The sequence below is a fragment of the Passer montanus genome, unplaced genomic scaffold (assembly GCF_014805655.1).
Source record: "Passer montanus isolate IOZ18808 unplaced genomic scaffold, ASM1480565v1 scaffold3, whole genome shotgun sequence".
Lineage (NCBI taxonomy): Eukaryota > Metazoa > Chordata > Aves > Passeriformes > Passeridae > Passer > Passer montanus.
Window position 1 is genome coordinate 1,818,002 of NW_024367707.1, and position 26,593 is coordinate 1,844,594.

A 26,593-nucleotide genomic window follows, 5' to 3' on the forward strand; every position below is an offset into this window, starting at 1 on the left:
TTCAACCTCTACCTATTTGTTGAATACAATTAGGGAAAACACCCCCTTGATCACAGAGAAGTAAAGCTGGCTTTCAGTACTGACAGGAAGTGAAAATCCTTAATGCACAGATGTTGGCAATTTACATTCAGTGTTGGGAATAAAAATCTAAAAGACATGGGTGTCCTCTGGAGCTCCAGAGAGCAGCACACACATCAGCTCAGCAGTGACTGTGCTTATGTGCTGTATGAAGAATGTATATTCAAGTCAGCACCTAAAATTGCAGTTGTTAACAGATCTTGAACTGAAATTAAATTTGGGCCTTGGTGGAGAGGAATAAAAGACAGATATTCTTAGAAAGTAGGAAATGTGCTAAGAATCTGCCTTACCTCCATCTAGTTCTTCAGCTCCAAAATGATTTCTGTAGAAGAGCATAATCTCTATCTTGTAACACTTGTAGATAGTCACTAAACAAACAAGCAGCAGCAGAATAGCACCAAGCCCACCAGCAAGCTCAACTGTGTACATCAGCTCTGCAAAGAATTACAAAATGCAGTAACAACCACATTCCAAAGCACAGAAAGATTAGCAGCAGACCTTGCATTTCTGTTAAACATTAAAATAAAATAATGAATGATAGGTTATTTATGTATTTATTTCATTATAAAGCCCTTGAATGAATACTTAACTGTTGGGTTTTTTATTCTTCAATAAGCTAGTTTTTCCCCTCTGATACACCACATGAATTACTCATTTAAAAAATAAATTTTCTGGGGATGTGTGTGTGTGTGTGTTTGTCTATGGATATGTGCATATATGTGATATATTTTGTAACTCTCTGCCTTTTTTCTTTCTGTAGATCACAGTTTTCTTTACCTAGATAAATGTTGCCATTTGACTTAGAGTGAAAGCAAAGGGGAATGTTTCCTTCTTGAGGACTATAATGCAAAATCAGCTCTTTCCTTATTCCATATACAAACAGCATGTGGGCAAACTGGACAAGATTAAGGATTTTATTATTTTTTCCAAAATAAAAATAAAAATAATTTAATACCCTCACAAAACACTTGAGAGATGTGAAGACACATTATCCAAGGAACCATACAACCTCACCTCTCAGTTATGCTAATATTTTTAACATTTTCCAAGAGGTCTGCATTTTACTCTCACTTTTCCCCTGCTGGACTTAGCTAATGTGTAGACCTAGCAAACAGTCCTGGTTTATCTGTTGTTACATTCCCATTCAGACTCCCTGGTGTCTGCTGTATTTGCTCACAGGATGGGTTGGGATCATCACCATGGAGCTCCGATCCTGAGGACAGGGAGTGGTCAGTTGTAGCCACCACAAGTGCCCAGCACCAGCAGTGCAGCCACTTTTCAGGCCAAACGAAATATGCCACCATGGACTTTTGCCTCCCCCAGTTTGAAGGAAGCTCACAGAACTTAGTTACAACTCATTTGCTCATTGAATGAAAACTGGTAGTGTCAAAAAATGGGGGTAGGAAGAGAATTGCTAACAATTTTGTAATTTGAAATCAGTAGATGGCAAATCTGAAGACCTTCCATGCTTTTCCAAAACACTCAGTTTTGAGGAACACCAGATCTTGGAAATCTAAGATACAGAGTTTGCTTCATAAAAGATCTGTGCTGGAACAAGTGTTATTTTCACAGCGTCCTCTTCAGATGGGCAGCTTCTGTCTGAGTGAAGTAGTGCAGACCTGGAGTAACCTTTTTTGTGTGTAGTTGTGCAGATTTAATAATCCAGCACAGTACAATTCAATTAGAGAAATAAAAGGTTAGAGGAAAAATTGAAAATTGCATTTATTTGACAGCATCTACTGAGAATCATACACCTTTTTTTTATTATTATGAGGCAACTGTAAGAAGATTTCATTGCTCTCTAGAATACACTAAAAGTGTAATAAAATAAAATAAAAAGGCATTTATATTCCATGTCATTCTTTCCAAAACTGTGCTGGAAACTCTTTTGTGTTAGATATTTTTAAGACTGGCATGGTTATTTCAAACTCCCAATACTTTTCTGGTCCAGAGAGGGAAATGTTATTAAAAACATTTGATAAAATATGGTTTGCATAGACAAGTAATGCAGTATTTTAGAATATAAATGGAAATGGAAATTACTCTGCACTGGCTTACTATACCCTGTTTATTATTCTGTAATACAGGTGATGCAGCTGTTCAATGGTAACTAGAAGAAAGGCTTTAATATTTCGTGTTGCTAGGTGCAAAATACTCTATTTATGTGCCTGCTGTTATGACTCACTAAAGGCAAAGAAAAACTTTACAACGGGAGAACAGAAGTTTTTTCTCAACGAATGATTTTTATACTAAATGAAAAGAAATAACTGCAGGTATTCATCTGTTTTCTGTCATCGTGCATGAAATCAGACTAATACACTGCATCACTTTTGCCATCAGAGTCCCTCTTAGTTATATGTTTCCTCATAAAGTAAGATTATGCCTTTATATTTCCTTCAGTAAAATCTATCTGAAAGCACATGAAAGTGTCCTTAATTAGGCCATCAAAGCAAACAACAGAATTCTCTAGTCAGCCTGAAACATATTAGCAATTACCTTTTCATGTGTTGGTGCTTTGCCATCGTGATGGTACAGAGATAAAGTGCTTCTTAAACAGATTTGTTTGCAAAGTTTTGTGGTCTATTGATCTAAAAGAGCCAGCTTGTACTTTCCTCTGTGCTGGACAGCATCTATCAGCACATGTTCACTCTGTGTTTTGGGTGCAGTTTCTCAGAGAGGGGCAGTGATTAGCCCAGCAGATTGCTGCATCCTTACACTCAGCCCATGAGGTGCCTGAGCTGGCCCCAAAGTTCTGGAAATTGGAAGAGCAGGAAATGTGAAGTTCTGGAAATGGAACAGCCACATCCATGCAGCACTGTGGAAGGCAGGGGGATTGGCCTGGGCTCAGTGTCACACCAGTTTGTTTTCAGGCCTTGGGTTTGTCTTTCTGCAGGATGCTGAACTGTGCACTGAAAGGCCACTGGATGGCTCTGAGATGTCTCAGGGGTTTTAGGAACAGTGTTACTCAGTGTTGAGCTGAACTGAAGGTGGAAGAAGCAGAAGGCTCAGTCCTGCCTCTGCTGTTGGTCCCTCAAGTGACTGAAGCCATTTCATATTTCTGTGCCTCGGTTTTCCCAACATGAACTGGGGAAGGTGCTCTGGCTCCTCCCTAGCAGAGCTTTCTCCTGAAAAATGCTCAGAGGGTGCCAAGGCTGTTGGTGATGTGTCTGTCAGCAGTTTCAACAATGATGCAGTGACTGTTAAAGTTAAAGAGCAGCAGCAAGGTTGCAGCTCATGGCTACCTTCACAATAACCTTTTTTGCTGCTGCTTTATTCTGCCTTTTACAGCATGATTTGAGCACAGCTGCTGCAGCAGGCATTACACTAATTTTGAAGTGTGATCTGTTTTTCCTGCTGAAATTTCAAGTTTCCTTTAGAAGCTACATACTAAAAAGATTCAATTTCATCACAATTTCACATCAGAAGCAAGATATGAGAAGTGCAAACCTTTTAAAATCTAGTTAGCCCCAGTGTTGTGTTGCTCAAATTACAGACCTGGCCCTCCTTAAGGAGCTGAGGCTGAATGTAGAAAATAGTAAAGGAAAATTACTCGGCCAACCCTTAGGGCGACAGGCATTCTGTTAAACACAACAAACGAGCAAGTGCCAGAGAGTTACATCCAGAAGCACAGCAATCATTTAGTTACAGGCAATTAACAAAGTCTTCCAGTAGCTCAGGAGTAGTTCTACTCCAAGGAAAACACATTGATTGCTTCAGCAGTAGTAGATTGGTTTCTGAATAAATAGCTTCAATTTAAAACAAGATTTGTTACAAGCATTTTGACCAATGGCTACAATTTTTTCCTTATCAGGAGGCTTTGGCCAAGCAACTCAGTGAAAGAGACAGCTAATTAAAACATAGCACATGTCCTCTCCAAATATCAAGCATATATGACTTGTAATAAATGCACTTATTTTATACTGTTTCTTTCCTAATTATTGGACACATTTGTAGGTTATATATTTGCTCTTCATCTGGATCTAATATTTGATAAACTTCCTTTCACTGTGTCATACAGGTAATTCATTTATCATAACTGAAGTTGTAAAAAGAAAGTAAATAAAAGTGTTCTGTCAAAGATTCATGTCTTTTGACTTATATGACATGCTTCAGGAGCTTTACATTTAATGATCTGTAAAAATTTAAAATTAATTTTATTCACTAATTAGCCCTCATACAGCTGAACAGCTAAGAAAAAGAATTATATTTCAAACATTCTTTTTTTTATTGTGATTTATAACACTTTGAGCACATGTGATTTATAGCCGTGTATTCAGTTTCTGAGCCTTTTTCAAAATCCAATTACAGTCTATCTAAGGTTTCAATTTTGCAATCACTTACGCAGATTGCTCAACTTCATGGACTATAAGTAATCCCTCTGAAGTCAACAGGACTATTCACAGAGCTTCAGGTTAGCACATAAATAAATCTTTGCAACTTTGTGGGCTAAAATGATCTCCATTCTCTGCTTGCCTTGGATAATTTAACTCACAAAGAGATAGGGTTTGGTTAGACACAGTTCTCACTTTGTTTAGGTATATTTTCACAGACTTCAATTATTAAAGGAACTATAAAGATAATAAATATAATTTGGAAGGGGAGCAGGGGCTGAAGTGTTACAACATGCAGGTTTGGTTATGAACGAGCGTGTTTCCTCTAAAGGAAGACGAAAGCTGCCTAACACAGGAACACTTGTCTGAGTCTCATTTCAGAGATCAGCCATAAACAGCAGGCAGAGTTCAAGCCAGCAACAAAGAAACCCATACTCAGTTTTAAAATGAAGAATTATGCATTTTTTTCCTCTTTTTTTTGTTTTCTCTTTTTTTCCCCCCCCTGCTTAGTACAGTATGTGTTATGGCATAGATGTAAAACAAGTTACTTTCCCAAAGTATATGGAACCACAGCTTTATACAGCAGACACATATTCAATACACGTATGTATAAAATCTATTATCTATTTTTTAGGGCTTTTGTTTGCTTGTTGCAAATTATAAAACAAAATCTGCATGTGCTAAAGGTACCTAGATGGATATATGTGAAAATCCTATATGGATACTGTTAGGAATAATTACTGATTGATTCTGTCGGACAATAGTACTTGTGAGAGCAGGAGAAGCAGATTTGGGCTACTCATTAGCTTGATTATGAGATCATTTCTTAGCACAAAGTATATGTTTTCTGCCAGCATGGGCCACCCATGCCTGTGGATGTCTGCAGAACTGACGGAAGCTGGCTGAATTTAGTTGTGGTTTTCAGTGCAGTAATTTAATTTTATTTACTATAACTATTGGGGCCTGGTTTTCTTTCTTTATTTTTTATAACAAAAAATAATATATATCCCTGATTCCCTTATGGAAAAGAACTACTCATGTTTGGAATAAGCATGTATGTGTGCAAATGCAGCACAGGGATCTTGTAATCTATTCATATATATGGCAAAAAACATATCTGAGCCTTGGTGCTGTTGGATTTCTGGTGTTATTAGAAGAGAGATAGTACATTATTATAATAGATGTATATTCTTATTGATGGCATTTTTATTTCTGCTGAGAAGTGCAGGATACCTGTTCCCAGTAGCAGAGTAATTACCCTGACTATATCCAACAGTATGTTAGCTCAAAAGAGGATAAGGTTGGGAAAATATAGATGCTGCAATTTTACTGAGGCTTACTACATTTAAATATATAACAATGCATTTTAAAGGCAGTTTATCATATAGATTGAAGAGAAAAAGTGTCATGGTGTGGAACTGCAGTAATTGGTTATCTTCCCCAAATTACAGACTTGTGTATGGCCTGAAATCTTCCTCATTAGGAGAACTTCTTGTTCTTTATGGTTCTTGTATCCCCATTCGTTTGTTTAGCCCAAAAATAAGTGTTGGACATTTAAGACTGGTTCCAAGAGCAAAGGAAGGGAGAGAAGTGCAGAGTTTGTTACCAGAAACTGCACTTGCTGCCCCACAAGTGGACTGTGTTTTCTGCCACATGGACAGACGGCAGGACAGAGTTCTCCTTTGCTTTTAGTTAGTTTTTAACTAGCTAAGGCAGAGAACTACCCTAGACTATGATTTTTTTTTTCTTGGAATTATTCAAACCTGCTCTAGACTAAGAACCCAGAAGACCTCCAGGAGCTCACACCTGTGGCCACCAGGGCCTGGCCTGGGCCGCGGCATCTCCAGTGTAGGAGGGACTGAGAAGAGGCTGAGAGCCCAGCTACAGCCCACAACAGGGACTTTCTGAGTTTGTCTTCTCTTCCAAGTGACAAGAAGTTTTATGGTTTGATATTGCTAATTTTCTGTGCTAGTGAATATTTTGCCTGTTGAATAAACAATTTTTTCCACTTTTCTTCAAAGAAATCTTTTGCCAAACCAGTTGAGGGAGGGGAAGCTTAAATTTGCTTTCTAAAAGAACCCCTTTGAAAATTTTCTCCCAAATTTACCCTAAACCAAGACACTTCTATTTGTTAATTGTACTACAGAAATCAGACAAACACACAATATTACTTCATTTAGAATTTCTGAAAGAAATGAATGTAAGAGGCACTGGGGGGTGCTAAAAAGTGGGCAAAAAATTGAGTACTGAGTTCCAAGGATGTAAGATCATAATGCATGCTGTTTGCCTTTTTTTTTTTCCTGAGGATAGCATTAAAGAATAATTTAGCCATGCATGGATTATGGGAACAATTTGTGACATTTTATTTTAAAATATTTTCATCCTTGCCAATCAAGGTTAGACTCGCACTTAGACTTTATATAAAAGGAAGTACTATGATAAAAGTGGTACAAAAGTTTTTTAAAAAGTAATCTGTTCAACCAACCAACTTGTTTGACACGCTGTCAGCACAAAGAATTGTGAGAAGAAAGTTAGATTTAGGCACATGCTGAGTAATCTCACAAACTTTTTTACTGGAGTTACCTTAGACCAATTTTCTAGAGGATGAGAAAAACCTGACTGATTAAAAGAGTGGTCTTATGAAGAGTTTCTTTCAGGCAGAGGTCTTTAGTATTCTGTCCCTTCACTGATTTTAGATGAGGTTGAGTGTGAAAGGACAGTCACATTTAGTTAGGTTTGGGACAAGAAGGGAGCTGATATTTGACCTTTGGCCCTGTGTCATGAACCTCTTGGGAGAATGGACATTTGCACTGCTGAGCATAGTGACAATTTGAAGGTTTCTTCAATGTCAATGGGTGAATGAAAAATCAATTTCCATCAAATCCAATCCAATTTTGATTCCAATTCTTGGAAAAGCCCTTCCTGCAGTGCAGAATAAAAATGGAATGCCTTATACAGTGGAAGATAGACGCGTGTAAGGTTGGAACTGTCCAAGTGGATTGGAGTTCTTCAACAGTTTAGCTTCCACTGAGACTCAGAGATTCACTGGAGTGAACAAGTACTCAGGTCCAGCTAGCAGAAGCTGAAATATAACTCATTGTTCTCATATTTCATATGATGAGTTTCCTTTCAGAAATTTCAGAAACATTGTGAAGCTTTTTGGTGAAAGGAAATATAACACCTGGGGTTTCTTGGCAGTGGTTAGAAAAGAGCTAGTTTCTTTTCTCTTTTAAGTCTTAATTGTCACTCATCACTACCACTGTGTGAAATTGTGTCCAACTGACTGAAATTGCATATAACACATTCAAGACTGAAAGTAATAAACCAGATTTACACTATTATGTGAACGGCACTGCAATTTAAGGTGCTTGTCAGCCATTCTATTGTTATTAATAATCATATGAAGATAATTTGGAATTACTTTCTATTCAGAATGTTGTATTGCATTGTACAGGAAATATTAATATAATGTTTATGTATTAAGAAATGATGAGTTTAAAATAAGGTAGTTTTCATCAAGATGCATTCCATCCAGGAAATATTACCTTGCATATTTTTCAAACATATATTTTCATGGGCAATTTTAAACATACTCTTTCTCTAAACAACTTATTTCAGTGAAAATATTTTTTTTCTTACAGGAAAAAACCCCAAACTTGTTTTAACTACCCCTCATTAACTTACAGTCAACAAGATTCATATATGCCCACTGAGAACACCTATGACAGAGAAAAACAAACTGAAACCATAAAAGGCTAAGGGTAGGAAACTAGATGATAATATTGTGTAGATGACAATGGGAAGAAAGGGAAGGAGATACTTTGAAAAAATGCATGAAAGCATGTTACCTTAGTTCTGGTGTCTGTCCCAGGAAAAATACTAGTAATATTATTAAGCTTTTAAAATAATATTCATACGACTTAAAGAATACCAAGATAGAATTTGAGATTATTTTTGCTGTAGAGTTCTACTTGCAGACATACAGAGACAACTTCCAAAAAACAAATCACATAATTAGATAATAACCTGAATTTACAACATAGTTTATGATAAAATCAGATTATGAAGACTGATCATGCATGAAATGCATACTTGTCAATACCTAACATTGCAGAAAAGTATTCTTTTTCCTTATGCATTGAATTTTTATCTACTACATTGACAGACTACAGGTTTGTCTTCTTTAATTAAAAAACTTATGAAAAACATGGAATTGTAATCTCTGATCCAGGTATTATATCATCTGCAATCTGTGGTCTTTCATTAATAAATCTGCTTAGCTGCTGTCAGTACCACTCTCAAAATTAATTTCTAGAAGGTTCCCCTACCTGGTTGAGGATTAACCTGTAACTTGTCTGGATGATCAATGGCACCTATCACCCGTAAGTAACAAAATCAGCCTTAGATTATGACAAGTGGATTTTCTTTTTTCCCCACACAAAAGAGAAAATAACTTGATTATTGTAAGGGTGACAGGGATTTGGTCAAAAGGTGGAGGAAGGGATGAAAGTTAAATCTTTTGGGTTCTGGTTGCTCTCTTTTTCCTATCTTTTTTTTTACAAATTTTGTTGTAATGAATGAGAAAAGGAAACAGCATTGTCATTGTCATGGTTAAAATACTCTATCGCCTTTAGCTTTGAGTTAAATGCTCCCTATGTACAGCATCTGAGGAAATTTCGGACTCTAAAAATGGTTAGCTGGCAGCAGAAAAACATAGATCATAGGATTTCTCCACCAGTGTCAAAAAGTAGAAGTTCAGGAGAAAATGAGAGCTGGGCTCCCAAGATACAGAGCACTGGTGTTTGCACTAGAGGGAGGAACCAGGGCCCCCAGCTTATCCCAGTGCTGGATGCTGAAATTTTCCTGCACAAGTGGTGGTGGAATCCAGGGGCACTGTGCTCTGCTCCCCTCCTGAAATCAGATCATGCCAGGAAAGGAGAGGCTCTGGCTTCCCATTCCATGCCGTATCAGGGGAAGAGCAGAAGCCCCTTCTCCCTGGTGAATGTGCCAGGCTCTGCTTTGGGCCAGGACCACCCTCTGATGGAGCCTGCTGTGAGGCTGGGATTCTGTGAGGTGAAGGTGTGTCTCTGTCGGGCTGACCAGTGGGAATATTAAGGAAGATGCATCCAGGCTTTTTGTGGTGATTTAGACTGTTGATTTCTTAAGCTTTCAGGGCCTGTATAAGCGTAGGTATGTCTAAAATCTCCTCCTGGATTTTTAGGTGTACAGAGACTCTACTGACCTGAGTGAAGCAGGAGTTTCAAGGGTGTTAGAAAGGCTTAAACTTTGTACCTGAATACCCACTGCAGCATTTAGCCCTAAATAACCTTTTTCCCAGGAACTCTCTTTGTTCAGCAGCAGAGTTTTCTGCTTTGCTGTCCCTTCTGATCTTAGTGATAATGTTCCACACAGGAAGTTGAAGAAAGATTATAATTTCTTTTTCAGGTATGCAGTGAACATTCCAGATTCATCATTTTTTGTACTCATACTCCTGGAAAAAAGGATCACTAGCTAGAAAACCAGCCAAAACTACTACATCTGCAAATATCTTGGTGTTCAGGAAGCAAATTTACCTAATTGTTAGGTCCCAATTGGTCTAAGTCAGCCAAATAATCAGAAATTAACAAACAGCTAACTCCTTCCTAGCAGAGGCTAAATATGGATCTAAACAAGGAAACCTAAACCGAAAGGTTGTCATGGTGATATACAGGAGACTAAGCAAGCAGTGCAAAACTCCTCTTCCTAGGAGACCTGAGAGACTAGCTCAAATTTTTATCTGCCATGCTTAATTTATCATTTCACTGAAACAGTTGTCAACATGCAAAATGTGTAGAATTGTATCTGATTGTATCAGATTGTATCTGGTACCTTTTGTCTTTTGAGGGCACAATAGATTTTGCTTCCAGATCTATTTCATATTCAGCCTTATTTAAAGAGGAAAAAAATATTTTTGAGAGTTTTTCTGCTACTTTTGTCCTTTTACTATTTATAAGGGCAATTAAATATTGAGATTACTCCCTCTTAAGCATGTTATCATGAGACCACATACTGTGGTATGTTTGACTTACTGAGTTCTCTAAGAAAGGGAGTAAGGAAAATAGATTCTTGCAAAATTCATGCATGCACAAAGTTAAATTAGAGATCTTGTGGTCACAGAACAGAGAAGACTTACACGTTTTCAGTCCTGGAGCTACTGCTTGTATGGAAAAAAAATAAGGACTAACCATCAGCATGTGACTTAACAGGTGTCAGTCAAATAAGTATTGGTTTGAAAGTAATTTGAGCTTTAAAAAATTTTATTTTCAGTATTCCATCAAGTAATTTGATTATTTAGAGCAAGCTATTGGATTTCAGAGTTTTTTTGGGTTAAGCTCCCACTCTGGGTTCTCTGAACCAGAGTGGTTTACTAACTGGTATATTGTTGAAGTTCAACTGCTTAATAAGTTAATTTCTCATCTCAAAAAATTCAAGAAAATATGACAAATGTCAGGCTAAGCAGAACATCTGGTAATTTACATTTGCATCTTTTAAGCAGCAACAAGAGTTTAGAAAAATGGCTACAAATGAAGTTCTATTCAAGTAATTGAGGTACCCAACAATATGTTTAAATAAATTTGTCACAGTATCTTTATGGTTTCCTTCTAAGCTTAGACAGACTTTGCATGCTACAAAACTAAATTTAGAGAAGATATCACTGCTTTGATAGAAATTGAGATGCCACAAGTACTTCAGCACCACAGTAAGATCCTGGTTTGCTCACTTTTATAAACAATCTAAAAAAGAAGGACAGGAATGTCATCAAAATGCAGACCCTGCTCCTGCTTATTCTTTGCTTCCTGAAGTGAACATGAGGGTGGGGAGTGCCAATCCCAGGGATGTGGAGCCCCCTCTGGGAGGTAAAGTGGACAAAGTGGGTCTGAGAGCTTTGATTTGCAGGAGATTCTGCATGTCCCTGTAATCACCTTGGTGGGAGATGGCTGTGGCCATTAGGCAGGCTGGGGTCATGGGATGTGAGTAGCAAGAAGAAACAGGAAGGTCCTTAGAACCCTGTCATGATGGCTCACTTCAGAAGTGTTGATGTTAAACAAAAGTGTTGGAAGGAAAATGTCCAGGTCTGGCTATGAGGAACCCCCCTGGCATGGGGTTTAGGTGACATTTCTGAGAGAAGTGGAAGGCTTTTGGCTTTGGTTTTCCTAAAATTTGATTTCTTTTTCTTACAGAAAATTATTACAGTTGTATCACCTGTGGTTTGCTACTATTCTTTCTCTATTGAGCCTTCATTAATTTTAAAGCTAATTAATTATTAAAAGCATTTTTTATAGAGATCTAGTTAAAAGGTGTTACTGTATTTTTTCCAGTGACAGCATTATTAGCAACATCCTTTCTCTTTAATTTTGCAAGTCATACAAATTCCTGGGGGAAAATAACCATTGACTATTAATTCTTAGGAAGCTAAAATTCATGCTTGCATCATAGGGAATCTCTACAAACTGACCACCCCTACACTTTACCCTTTCATGGAGAAAAGCTGCATATTTACCCCTTTTGTGCAGAAGAATACTGGCATGCCGGCGTCCATTCCCATTCTCGACGTAGCAAGAATAATTTCCTAGGTCTGCCTCTTCGACTGAGTCAAGAATCAGTGAGATGGAAACCTCCTGTTCCCCGAGATGTTCCTTGAGAACCCTGAGAAAAAACAACAATTGCTGCTGTTCTGCTTGTGCCACAGCGAAGCTTTAGATAATCCTGACATGACAGTGCTACTTACAACTCACAACTCTCTGGCGTCAAATTTGGTTATGGTTTGATGCAATCTTAATTTAATTATATCATGGCCTTTTCTTTCTCACTTCTAATGAGGAGGTTGGGCTTTGTAAATGTTAATGAGAGCTGCAGTTCATTGTCTTTTTAAAGAAGAATGACATGCTCATGGATAGTATATCATTGCACACTTTGATGGAGACTCTGATCCATGAAGTCTTGGAATGGTAGAAGAGAGAAAACTGAGAACAGTTATTCTGGGATTTTAGACTCACACCAGGAGTCTGGGCCAAACACAGTATTTGTCCTTTTTCTGAGGCTCTTCGACATGCCACTCAGGAACAATGTGTTCATGCCATGGTAGGAGAGATGATTTCTGGAATGCATTATAAAATTTGATAATGTTTTATCAAGCAGTATGAAGAACTGGTACACCAGGTGCCGCTAGCTAACTGAGATTATAAATAAAAGGCTTCCTGTGTAAGACTCCACCTGTCTTCCCATTACTTTCTTTCCCTCTTAACAAGACCATCAGAGGTTTTAGAAACTCAGGAAAGCAAATGACAAATTATTCCAGGCCTGACAAATGAAGTGAAAATGAGCTTTTCTGCTCCTCCCTCCACAAAACATGAAAGTTGTAACAAGTTTCTTGTCACTTTTTTTGTCAGTCATCTAATAGCTAAGTCACTGGCTGAAGGACTTGGGAAAGTTTTAAACACAAAATACAGCTGGTCCTATTGTCATGTGCCATTTACTGTATTGATCTTAACTTTTGTAGAATAAACTTGAAGTACACTGGGATTAAACAGACTTCCTTTTTGCCTATATCTGGAGATGATGACCTTGAAAGTCTCTGCTGTCTACTTGATATTGCTAATTGTGATTGTATTGTGCATAATTTCTTTCTCTTGGTTTTTATTCCTCTATGTCTCATTTTCATTACAATTATTATTAATAACATATGTTTACTATTATAATCAGTATTATTGCTGTTATTATAATCCCTTATTTTGTCTCAATTATTAAACTGTTCTTATCTCAACCCACAAGTTTTATTCTGATACTTCTCCCCACCTGAGGGGGAATAACAAGGGAGTGACTGAGTGGATGTGTGGAACTTATTTGCTGGCAGAGGTTAAACCATGACATGCACATTAAGATCTGCCTGAATTTCTGAGCTTTAATTTCTGTGATACATAGAAACAGTGGTATTCACACATACAGAGTTATAAATGAAAAAGGAATCTCTTCAGATCCAAGCAGATATTTCATATTGGATAGGATTTAGTATGATATGTCAAGCATGTAATTCTCAATAAGAATCCACATTTGTCCTTAATTTCTAAATGAGGCAGCACTTTTAGGAGCAGTAGAAGTATATGGCATGAATTGCCAGATCCTCTCCAAAACAAGTATTTCAGCAGATATAAGCAGCCCACATAACAGGATGCTTGGCTCTCATAAGCCAGATAACATCCCAGGAAACTCAGTTTTTTTCATGAAGAAATCAAAACATTCCAAAAGGGAAGTCAAACTTCACCATTTATTTAAGGTTTCATGTTTGAAAATACTTTTTTGAGCTGATTTTCTGAAGATATTTATTTTTCTTTACTTTATCTTACTAAGTGTCCTTGTGATTGTTTTTGTAAATTGCCACATTTTGAAAAAGTCACTAGGTAAATTCCTGCTGGTCAGCACAGGTCTTTTGGGGTAGCTATTCTGCTTTTTCAAGTCTGTAACATCAGATTTGGCCGAGGAGGGCATTTTTCTGTTCTCTACTGGTGGAGTCAAAAATTAAATGGATGATGATGCAAAAACAAAAAAAAAAAAAGATCAGACCCAATATGCACCTTGGTTAGTCTGTGATAAAAAGTATAACATTAACTATCAAAAAAAAAAAAAAAGAAAAAAAGAAAAAACCTTTTTATTTTACCTAATGTCACTTTCCCAGACTCGATTATCATCCAAATCTTCAATAAACTTCTCCCCTTTCATCCAGTAGATTAAAGGACTGACGTCTCCACTGTATCCAAAGAAAGCTCTGCAGGTTAGATTAGCAGAACCACCTGTTGCAAAGAATGTAAGAAAATATGTTTATTTCAAAATACAAAATCAGCTGCTTTTTAAAAACCAAAATAGTCAGAGAGGTCCTCAACTTCCAGCTGCTCTTGAAAGTTTCCAAGAGTATCTGCTTATCTTGACACAATACATTTTCTGAAAATAAATATAATAAAAATGAAATTAAATTATGTGTGAAATCAGTATTTTTTATTTCAATACATTTTGTGTTTGGTAAGGATACCAGAGATTACACGTTTTCAAAAGGAGCTAACTTAACAATTTTTTTTTTTTCTCTGAAAAAGATGAAAGTTGTGTAACATAGACGTGGAATTACATCTGTGTTACTCAGCCTTGCAGTGGTTTCTGCAAAGAGGCTGGTATATTCCTCTAGAGTTCCATTCCCAAGAGATAGCTGGTAGAAAGATGTGTGCTCCTTGCTATATTTTAGCAGGAAAATTTGAAGTATTGACACTTGAAAAAAGCTCATGTGAACTAATTCCGAACATTATAAGCCATTAGAATGGGAAGAATCATTAAGAGAGCATGCAGCAAGGAGCAGAAATTTCATATATATGCACGGCATTACTCAATTAATTATTGTAATGAGGATTTAATAAAACTAATAAGCCTTCCCTTTGTTTATTTTCATACAGAACCTTACATTGTGTTTGTACCACTTTACTTTGGGCTTTATCTTGAGCACATGCAGGGATCAAAATGGCAACTTGCACAATTTTTGTGTGTTGGCAAGGCTGGATAAAGCAAGAGGACAGACACAGCTGAAGATCTCCCATTCGCTGCAGTAAAGAGATCTGTCTCAACATGCACCAACTCTCCTAAACTGCCACGTGCATTCCTTTAGGGGATAATTACACAGTAACTTAAGGAAGTGTTGGGATTTAAGAAGTGGTCTTTCCCCCTGAAGACAATGTTTCCTTGGAGTTTATGTTACTGCTGAGACCAAGTTCATATTTTATTGACACTTTCAGTTTTTAATTTTTGGACTTTAAAGCTGACTGATCACAGCTCCTGGACAGAAAATAAGAGAAAAGCATTTTTAGCACTACTTCACCTGTACCAAGATGCCATAAGCCTATCTGGGTTCAATTAATTTCCTCAAAAATACAATGTTTTGGGTCAGGACCTGGTCCTTCTCAAACACACAACATTAATATTTGAATTTCATATTTACTTTTTGGCATGAAAACAAATGCAGGATGCTGTGTAAAAAGAAGTAATTATTAAATAAATGTCTTATAAATGACAAATAAACATTTCTAAGACAATAAATGTCTTATAAATGTCTTATAAATAACTGGCTTGAACTCTCACATCCATGCCATGAAAGATACAGAATCAAATGTTTTTGTTCCAAATGTGCAGCATCAAGGCAAATACCATTTCTGCTACTTTCACAATCTGTTTTGGAACTTTAGGATCTCATTTTCTTTTTTTCATTTCAGGAAGGTTTGGTTGTTACCATAACTTTTTGAAGCAATGCTTGCTATGGAGACAGGAGTATTCCAGTACTTGAAACTAGGATGGAGAGAAAGGTCTCCTTCATAATCAAAAAGTATGAAATGGAATCTCTGAATAATGAGAGATTTCAATAATCTCAAATATTCTAGAGCAAAGTTGACAAATATGAGTCTCTTGAGTGAGAGGGCAAAACCTCTCTTTCTAAAGACAAGCACAGCTCCTGTTTTCACACCCCAGGGAGTGATGGTCAGGACACCTCCCAGGAAAGTCAATTTCTCAATCTCTTCATGGCTCAGGAAGTGCAATTTGAAATCACTGGGGGAAAGATTTTTCAATCTTGAAGCCATTTGTAGGGAATAACTTGGACATGGGGACATCACTTAATGTGGGTCAAGTCCATGAAAACCTGTAGTGGAACATGATCAATTTCTTGGTTCCTTGCCATGCAAACCTGGTTTCTTATAGCAGTACCAAGTGGAGGATGGGGGGTGGGTGGGGTTGTTTTGTTTTGGTTTTGGGGTTTGTCTTTTGTTTTGGTTTTGCATCATAATCACGATGCTTGAACCTGTGAAAATGAAAATATAAAACCTTAAAGGATTGTGAATGTCTTGGCCAGTGGAATCTGTGCAGTCTTGAAATGGAAGTAGGTACCTGCACATGTAAAGTCAAATCAGGCTTCTGTGATAATTGGACAACCCCAATGGCATTATCCACCAGACTTAGAGGGCTACCTAATGCATCACTGCCACTTTTTGGGCTTTTTCCAGGGCTTTCCTACCAAGACAAGGCTTGCTTGAAACTTTATAGCTTTTAAGAGTTGGCAAGATCACAGCTAGAGAGACTGTAACTTCTGGCCAATTTATCCATGATTCACAGAGATTAGACACCACAGGTGCTGAACCATCAAAGCTCTCCAGGCTCCTGCAGCTAACAGGTTCCCCTGAGAGATGATTTTTGCTCTGACTGGGCTTCTGAGCCTTTTTTAGATGAATGTTATGAGCATATATTTGTTTTTTTAAAAAATAAACATCTTCTGATAAGGGCAAAACTTATCAAAACCAGAGAGTTTTAAGATTAAGGTTGTTTTCTTTATTAAATTCTTAAAGAAGTTTTCCCCTAAAATAAAACATGCAAACACATCTTTAAGTATAGAATCTGAAGCCTCCATTTAACATGAAATAGTTGCAAGTGAGAAATAAATTAGGAAGGATGTAATGCCACTCAGTAGTACTGTGTTGATTGCAGTTACTCAGGGAAGGCCATTAGCATGCTGGGGCTTCAGCTATAAATTACCTGTACTGTCTATCTTGACCAATCTTCACAATCAGCCAGTGGGATGTTCATTAGCTGGCCATCAAGGAAGATTCAGTGACCAGCTAATGACCAACTGTGACCATTAATAAGGGGCTCTGTTACTCCATGCTCACAGCTCTGTGCAGAGGGCACGGAGCTCCCTTGGTGAAGCAAAGAGGCTTCCAGCTGCAGGCACATGTAAATAAAACCTGTCTGCAGGGCCATGCTAGCAATGGACAGAGTATTTTGGGAGCACATCTTGATCTCTACTCCAGAGCTGCCATCATGAGAGTGAGAGAGTGAGTGCTGTAGGAGGGGCTGTGTTTTCCCTGTAAGTTCAGCTTTGAAGGGAGCAAAATGACAATCTCTAATGTGGCAGTTGCTCTGCATGGACAATCTGCTTTTAAAATTCTGCAGATTTGTAGAAAACACGGGCTGGTGCTGTAGGAGAAGCTGTGTTTTCCCTGTAAGTTCAGCTTTGGAGGGAGCAAAATGACACTCTCTAATGTGGCACCTGGCAGCTGCTCTGCATGGACAATCTGCTTTTAAAATTCTGCAGATTTGTAGAAAACATGAAACATATAATAAATACAAGAGCTGCTTTGCTTCATCTTTAAGCTAAGGTATAAACAATCTGTCAATCAATTAATAGAAATCCCTCAGAGTTAACCTTAGGCAAATGTTTCTCTCCGTGTGTTTTCTGTACTGAGAAAAACTGGAGGAGAGAGCTGAAAGTCATACAAGTTTCATGAAAGGATATATAATGCTTTCTATGCCATCAGCCTAAATTTTTCTGTAAATGCTGGATTACTACAGTTTTACAGTCTGGTTTTGAAGGATTTTAATTTCATGTTTTAAATTTACTAAATGTTTTTAATTAAATTACTAGGGAAATTAATCTCTTTCTGTCCTCTTTGCTGTAGGATGTAAATTCAAATTACATCCTGGGTAAACTGCTTTGTTTTGGGTTTGGGGTTTTTTTTTGTTTGTTTTCAGTTTTTTGTTTTGTTTTGTTTTGTTTATGGTTTTTGGGGTTTTTTTTTGTTTTGCTTTGTATTTTTTAATAGACTCTGGAAAAATCCAAAGGCATCAGAATGGAATTATTAAGTGAAATTTACAGTGTTGCTATTTTTATTGACATCCCCTCAACACAGCAAACAGAAAAATCAAAACAACTTAAAGAAACATAAAGAGAAAAACAACACTTATTACTTCTCAGTATAATTATAACTTTTTAAACCGTGAAATAATGCAACAAAGACATCCAAGAGAACACATAAGAAGCAAATTCATCTGCATTTTTCTTCATCACATTTTTTTTCTGATGAATATGCTTTTACAGTATTGTTTGTTTTTTGTAAAAATTGAAATGCATAGCACTACGTGCTCCTGCTGCTCCCTGTGATGAAGTCACACTCAGCTCAAGCCAACTGGGTTCAGATTTAATTAGTAAAAAGCTCTTTGCCATCCAAACTCAGACCCGTTTTTGTTGCACAGTATGCTTCCAAGTAGAGCAGAATGCAATAAGACACCACAACAAAGTGTTCTTCCTTGAAACCAGCAGATATCTCGAGCAGAACAATGCAGATTTTGTGTTCATTTTCACGAATTGTCAACATTTGGGGCGCTTTGCGAACTACTGCTAGGGGAGCCTATGCCCAGAAGAGGGCACTGTCTAACTTCCAAACATTATGTAAAAAAAATAAAAAAGGGAAATTCCTAGTGAATAGCTTCTCATTAAAAACATCAGTCTGCTAAGAGCGTGCTGGCTGTAATTAGAAAATAGTGAATGCTTTGTGGTTGCTGAAATGCCATCTTGTGTGGTCAGTTGAGATTCCACTCACAGTGCTCCTCGTACAAGTTACCATAGAGCACAAGAGCACCTTCCCCACCTTTGATTTGACAGACTCTTCAGTGAAGGGCAACCATTTTTTGTTGGCAGCAACTGTAATAATAAAAAATACTCTGCAACCTCTTTTTAGAAGATCTCTAAAATACCTATTATGGAAGTGTTTGAGAGCCATGTTCAACATCTAGTAATATTGAGGGCCAAAAGTCTGAAAATGTTAAGTGCACTGAAATGTGGGACTTTCTTTCACTGTGCAATGTAAGCAATTTATACAACTTATGTACAGGAAATACCTAGGCAATACCTACATACTTACAAGTATGCAATTTATTTGTATTGTTAGCACCTCAAAATGAAATTATAAAAGGTCAAGACAGACGCAATCAAAATCTCACACACAAGAATTGAATACTATTATTTCCATTCACATTTGAGCAAAAATACTGCCAAAATATAAGTCTTCCAAGTGGAGGGCTGTGAAAGCTGGTAACTTCCTAGGTGTGACAGATCAGCACTGACAGAAACAAGTCAATGACCCACTTGTTTTTCCAATGTCATCTGACAAGGCCAGTGGGCAGGTAAGTAGAAGCTGCTCTAATTTTTAGAGAAGTTTTGTGTCCTAAAACAATTCAACAGTGTTTGAAAGCCTTCATGAAAATGTGATTAAGAAGAAAAAAAAAAAACCAAAGAAAAATATAAGGTACCATATAGTTTTCAGCTGTGTGACTTGATCACATGATCATCTACCCTTAATCTGTAAGAATCCTCTTAGAAGAGGGTGAACTGCAGAGATTCTCTGGATTCATTCCTTGCATGCACAAAGCACCACTTTCTGCTATCTGCCCTCCAGTTTCCATACACATTCTTGCATCTTGATATCTTGTACTCCCTTAACATAATGTAAAAGTCCTGCTGATGTTTCACATAGTGAGTTAGGAAAAATTAAACAAACAACCACACAACCAAAAAAAAACCAAGCAAAACCAAATATTATTTTCTGAAACACAACTGGGAATTACAAAATTCTAATCTCATCACTGAGTAGTAGTTTTTTCATGTTTTTGGCAAGTCATCAGGTCTTGCCTCCATACCATTATGAAGATACAATGTGCAAATACCATCTATTTTGAATTCAGTATATGTAAGTTTGAGAAGGCTGGACATAATAATTCACTAAGTGTTATCATGCAAGCATCATACGAAGTGCTGAATGTGATTACACAGCTATATTTCTTCATTAATAGGCCTGTCCATATTTTGCTGTGCTGCAGAGTGGATTTTTGATTGCATTGAAATCTAAATCACATTTTTAATATGTCCTTCAGGCCACAATGGTGTAAATTTAGAGTACACACTACATTCCTCCACAATAAAAAAACATCAGCAGAAGGTTCTCAACAAGACCAGAGACTGTAGTTTTTGAACTTTTACAGAATTTGTAAATACCACTGTTTAGGAGAGAGGTTAAACAAATCCCTTCTTTCAATTTCTGTTTGGTTTTTCTGGGTTTTGTTTTTTTTTTTTAATTAGAAAGAAAAAAACCAAAACCCTAATTCTTGTTCATTAGATTTTTCTTTGTTGGTTTTTTTTTTTCCTAAGCAGATAGTCCTGGTTCACCATAGAGCTGAAGTCAGTCACCTGTTCACAGTTACCTATTACCACATGAAAAGCCCTTTGCCTTCCAGGGTTTCCATCTGCTGAATTACAACTCAGCAGCAGGAGCCCTGAAGGAGGTGTCTGCAGGTTCCTGCTGATCAGCCCTGAGACACTGCAGTCTGCAACACTTTGTAAGGTGCTGAACTCAAACATATATGGTGAGATCTAAGATTAACCTATGAGTATACAAATTTTATAGTGGGTTTCTTCATAGCTTGTGAAGGAAAACAAACCCAAAACCTTTCTTCTTTGAATATAGTGGGCTCTATAGCAGCAGGACCGTCAGAGAGAGTCAATGAAGACAGCAACCACCAGAGCAGACTGCAGAAAATGAAGTGATGTATGTGACTTGGGGCTTAAAATGTCCAGAACATCTCTCAGGTGTGTAAATTGTCACACTTGCCCTCATTTCACAAGAGGTAACAAAACCCCTGAACCGATAATCTTGATTTTCCTAACAGCGGGCCTCTCCTCTTGATAGATGGTAATGTCAGGCTGATAAATTAGCTGTGCAGCAAGTATTTTTCACTCCTTCCTCTTCAGAAGTAGAGACTGGAATGGAAGACAACTATCACAAGCACAAAGTAAGTATTGCTAAATAAAAGGAAGGCCACTGCAATTGTTTTACAAGCTTGACTTAACTTTTACTCTAGAAATTTTTTTTGAAAATGCATTCATAAACGCACGTTTTTACTGCACCCTCTCTGTGAGATCTAAAGATAATTTGTTTTTTAAAAACTTAGCTGTTTTTAGACATAAGTCACAAGAAAATATCCTAGGTAACAAAATATCTCTAATTGAAAAAAAAAAAGAAAAGAGAAAGAGGTAGCTCTAAATGTCAAACTTCACATGTTTGTTAGCACTTACAGACTTGTGTCTTGGGAGCTTTAAATCTGTTCATACCATCCACAGCTTAATATTGTTCAGTGTTTTGTTTCTGGATTCTCTTTGAACCACATTGCCTTTCATTAGGATGTTGTGGTATTTTCATTTTAATTATGTTACATGGTAAAAAAACAACTTTTGTGCTGACAGCCCAACATTCCCATTGCACAGAGGAGTCCAAAAGGGCTCCCATAAGGGACTGTCAGGTCTCTCTGTGTGCCTGGAGTGAGTCCCCAGGTCCCACACCCAGGACTGCCACTGCCCCTCAGCAATCACTGACCTCCAGAAAGGCCTTTTATCTTCAGTTTGTGAAGTCTTGCTCTGAGTCATATTTTGGAAAACTCCTACAAAAGCTACTTGAGAGGTTTCATATTTTGGAGATTAAAAAAAAAAAAAGAAACAAAAATATCAATATATGTCCCTCTGGTAAAGAATATTTGTGGTAAGAAATGCAATAGGACCTATAAGCTCCTGCAGTTCTGTAAGTGAATCTGGGCCTCAAGAAACTACAAAGCTACCATAAGTTCTCTACTGTTAGGAAAGACAGTTTCAAGCCATTACAGGTCTCACTACATATTTCTCCATCCCAAACAGAATCCAGAGGTAAAGCAGCAGCAGGCTCAAAGAGGAACTTCAGTGGTGGTGAGAGCACAGCTGTTGCTAGACTTGTTTTGCTGAGGAACTACTTGAATAACACACAGTAGCACAGCTCCTTTCTGCTTTATTTTGCTTGTGAAAACTGTAGCTACAATTGCCTTTTTTTTTTTAACCTGAGCAGTGTTGTTCCAGCAGATAAGAGCGTTCAAATGTCTTGCTGTGGGTTTGTTTTTTTTTTTTTTTTTTTTATAAATCCTGTTTCCTCTTCTTTCTGAACAAACTTTAGTGGGTTTGCTTCGGCCTCTGGTGGATGCTAGTCCATGTCAAAAATCTCTGCCCATAAATCATCACAAGCAGTACCTTCTCCCAGCCTCCCTCTCAGGTGCACTGCACAATATGTTCTGTACAAAGAATAGCAGGTGATGTTCTGGATTCTAGATAGTGATAAATGACATACTTATTTTCCCAAAATTTGTAAGCAACTTAATGTCAGATCACACTTAAATGTAAATATCAACAATCTTAAGGAACAGCCTTATCAATTCCAGCTAAATACAAATTCAAATCCTTGTGGCTCTTTCAGCTTCTAACTGTTCATTCAGTTGGTATCTTTGGACATAGAATTTAAGAAACAGCATTAGAAAATATGTTTTACTGAAATGTCATATAATTGCTGTTCTTTAATTGCTTTGGAGAGAGGGACTGCAGTGTTTGTATCATCATTAGGTAATTTGAATGCACACATTGAATTCTCAACTTTGGAGTCATGCATATATAGTAAATAATAAACAGTGGGTTTATTTTTCGTTGGTCAGCCTGACTATTCTTTTCCTCTCTTTGCTCTTTCTTCATAAGCAAGTCTACCGCTGAGTAGGACTGAGTAGGCTGCAGGGAATTATTTGGGTGAGGAGGTATTCTGAAAAAGTGCTGTAGATATATATTGAAGATATATAAAAATATAAAAAAAAAATTAAAAAATTAGAGCCTTTGAAAGTAATGTGCAGTGTCACCTACACCTGTGTTATTATTAAGGAAACTGGGACTCCAGCTTACAAATAAGTAATTAAACGCTCTGTCTTCCTCTGGTGATCATTCTCTTCAGCACACACTGGGAACATCACTAGTTCTAGGATTTTAACGAATTAATCTGTTCTGTCAGATCAGATCATATGACAGAAAATGTCATTTGGAAAAGACCTAGACTAGTTTGGCAAACATCTGAATGGGGAAACTACTGCTCCCATGAAGCAATGTGGCACAGCAGGATAAATATAATTGAAACAAACCACATCTATTATGTAAATCAAAATGCTTCAATTTGGTTCTAAAATATGTGGCACCACTAGTCTCTTCAAATTTTCACCAGGAAAGCCATTAAGAACCACTGAAAATTGGAGCCCTGATGAAATGAACCTACTGATTAGTAATAAAACAGATAAATAAAATCGGCACCAACTTTCAGTTTACTGCAGTAAAGCCTCTGATGGTAGAAAGGGATTTTATGTTTATTCATACTGGGTTTTTCTACTTGAAGAAAAGAATGAAAAGAGTGAGATATGCATATATATATATATATAGTTTAAATGTGCTTCTGCTTTAAATGTTTAAGGTGTAATGCAATGGACAGAGAAAATACTAATTCTTAGCATAACCTTAGAAACAATTTGCCATTTAATTAAATATCATATGGACTAATGTCTGTTCCTATAATTTTAAAATCCTAGGACATCAAGGATATCTATTGCATAAAAATGGAAATGCATGCTGTTCCTAAGAGCACTAAGGCTTTTCTTAGTTCCTAAGGAAACTAAAGTTTCCTTAGTTCCTTCCTTTGTTCCTAAGGCTTTCTGCTTTTACACACTACTCATTGCATTATGTAGTCTTTCTCTTTCTCTTACATGTGTTAAGAAATTAACCTTTAGTTAATAAGTGCTTTCCTAAGAAAACACTGAAACAAAATCCATTAGAACAAAACCCTGTGGTTCACAAAGATGCAGATGGGGAAACTCATTTGCTTTTCAGTGACAAATGTGCTATACTCTCAGACCATACACGTGCTGGAATAATCCTCTGCTATTGATTGGCTTCTTTTCCACATGAAAGGCACCCAGGCAATTTTTGATTATGCCTCAATAAATTGCAGATAGATAGACAATGTTTGGTGAAGGCAGGTGCACAAATACCACAAATGGAATAAAAAAATCCAGCTAGCACTGCATATGTGGTACCTGACTTTAAAGGAAAGAAGTTTATAAATGGGAGCAAGTGTAAATTTTTGATGCTGTACCCTGCTTTCTGACCTGTGGAGCAGAGGACCTGAGTTATAAGAAGAATTCCCACACTGAAAAATATGTGTCTGGCCAAAGGAAAGATTCGTGGCACACATTCCTGGGCCATGCAGCTCTCCCTCCAGGTCCTCACTCTGTTTGAAAAATTCTTTTCTATGGCAGAGCCTGCCACTGCTCCCAACCCCTTATCTCACTCTGGTTTTGATGTGAGTGAAGACCAGTGAAATTCATTGCCCTCTGTGAAGAGTAGGTATTCCTGTATCTCTCAGGACAGAGGGAGAGTTTCTTGTACTCCTAAATAGCACCTGATCAAGGGCTGGCTTCATGTTGGCTGTTGCTCTTTAACAGAAAATGACCTGGCCAGACTGGAGGCACTGTAGGAGGAAGCAGAGCCTCATGTCCCCATCTGTATTTGAAGTAGGTGCAGTCCTGGGCATCATAAAACATGATTCTCCCAAAACAACTTCCATCAAAAGAACAATTAATCATTAAATTATTTTGGTTTCTTGCATATTTTTGTCAAGAGGAGATGCTCTTCAATACTGGGAAGTCTGAACAGCAGCAAGGCTGAAATGATTTATCCTCTTGCAGCAGCCTTGTGGACCCCATTTCTCTAGTTCATTCTCCTTTAGTTGTAATTTCCATGGTTGCACAGCACAGAGTCCTGCCAGAAAAACTTCTGAGACGTTTAGGGCTCCAGTGTCTGAAGCCAAATGTTTGAGGTCAGCAAGCAGGATATTAATCCTCTTTACTTATATAATTTTGAATTTCCTGAACAATCTGCACAACCCACCCTCCTCATGCTTCATGCCCACCAATTTCTCCTTGTTGCGTTTTCTTGGTTTGGGTTTTTTATTTTGTTTGTTTTTCCTTTTTTATTTTCGTTTGTTTGGGGGTTTTGTGTGGTTTTTTTGGTTGTGTTTGGTTTTGTTGTTGATGTTTGTGTTTTGGGTTTTTTGTTTGTTTTTGTTTTGTTTTTCTTTTTATATTTTATATTCATATTTTCTTTCTATTATATTTTCTATGTGCTCTGAGAGGCTTTGGAGTTATGGCGTTTCTAAAAAGTGGAGGAAAATGAAGGAAAAATTCACCTTGTTCCATTCAAGCTCTGGGAATACAGAACTCTGTCTACAATGCTGTTTGTGCTTTTAACAGTTTCTGGAGGTCTCAAAGCAAGGACTGAAAGCAGGGTTTGAGTGACAATAGAAATATGAGGTACGACAGCTGCTGGTTACAGGAACAGAGACAAATATTCATGATGCAATATTTATGATACAAAATGTCCAAGGAGAGAGGTGGCAGGCTGGTGTCTGTACCAACACAGGTCTCTGCTGAAATGTGTGTGCCACCACTCACCCAGTCCCCTGGCCCCCAGAGCTGAGGCTGCCAGTCACCCCAAGCTGCATGATGGCTTTTTAATGGGGACACCTGTCCACAGGGGACCAGAGTAACTCTGCAAAACCCATTTGCACTTGTGGCTCAGAGCTAGAAATCTAGTCCAAGTCTGGGGGAGAAGAAGAGGGTGTGTTAACCCTTGCACTACATAGCCCATCACCAGCTCTAGAGTATCATTGCAGCTACAGACTTTGATTTTTATCAATGCAACTATTTGCAAATGCTGTTACAAACTACTGGATAGTAAAACACTGATGGATTTTTAGAAAGTGCTTAGTGCAGTGTTTACTTTCAGTCTTTTGCCATCTAAATGACATCCATCCCTTTAAAAATGTGTCATAAATGGAGACTTGAAAATGAGTATTATTTATAAAACAGTCCAAAATGGATGGTCTTAAGCATTAAGTGTTGCAGGATCACATATCCAGCAAGTTTCCTGTATATGTACAGTGTGCACTCTCAATGGAGTTAAAATCCATACTTTAAGCAGGTCATATGGATCATCTGAGGTGGGAATAATGAGGCAAAAAAAAAACCCCAACACTTTAAAACACTGCAAGGTAATTTAGGATCATTGATCTACAAACACAAGAAGTGGGAAAGAAAACAGTTACCCATACTGAATTAGAGCAAAGATCAACTACCCCAGCATCCTCTACCTGTACCTTTCAATAGCATGAGAGGCAAATATCTAGGTATGAGTGTCACAGTCCCTGAAAGCAACCCAAGTTTTATGATGAAAATTTTGACAGAATTTAACTGCTGCAATGCAAATAATAGAAAGCAAGGTCGTATATCTGTCCTTTGTAAGCAGTTAGTCTGTTTGTTCTAACAGGATGTGCATATAAAATAGCACCAGAAATAAGCTTCATTAGCACTGGAATACAAAAAGAAAAAGAAAAAGAAATAGACTTTCTCAG

At 37.4% G+C, this 26,593-nt stretch overlaps 1 protein-coding gene and 1 long non-coding RNA gene across 6 annotated transcripts in view; one reads left to right on the forward strand and one right to left on the reverse strand.

The window, feature by feature from the left end:
- IL1RAPL1 (interleukin 1 receptor accessory protein like 1) overlaps positions 1-26,593 on the reverse strand; it is a 672,166-nt gene that overhangs the window by 14,019 nt on the left and 631,554 nt on the right. For all 3 annotated transcript variants that reach the window (XM_039714530.1, XM_039714531.1, XM_039714532.1), the window contains exons 7-9: positions 14,104-14,236; positions 11,950-12,095; positions 369-512 (exon numbers count right to left, since the gene is read on the reverse strand). In XM_039714530.1, the coding sequence (XP_039570464.1) occupies positions 369-512; positions 11,950-12,095; positions 14,104-14,236 (423 nt within the window). The remainder of the gene's footprint in view (positions 1-368; positions 513-11,949; positions 12,096-14,103; positions 14,237-26,593) is intronic.
- LOC120504739 lies at positions 20,540-22,163 on the forward strand. Of its 3 annotated transcripts, none has more exons than XR_005628103.1 (4): positions 20,540-20,644; positions 20,768-20,889; positions 20,970-21,092; positions 21,988-22,163. It is a non-coding gene; the product is annotated as an uncharacterized LOC120504739 (long non-coding RNA). The 3 variants fall into 3 exon arrangements; XR_005628102.1 differs by having other exon boundaries at positions 20,555-20,666; XR_005628104.1 differs by having other exon boundaries at positions 20,555-20,666; positions 20,990-21,092.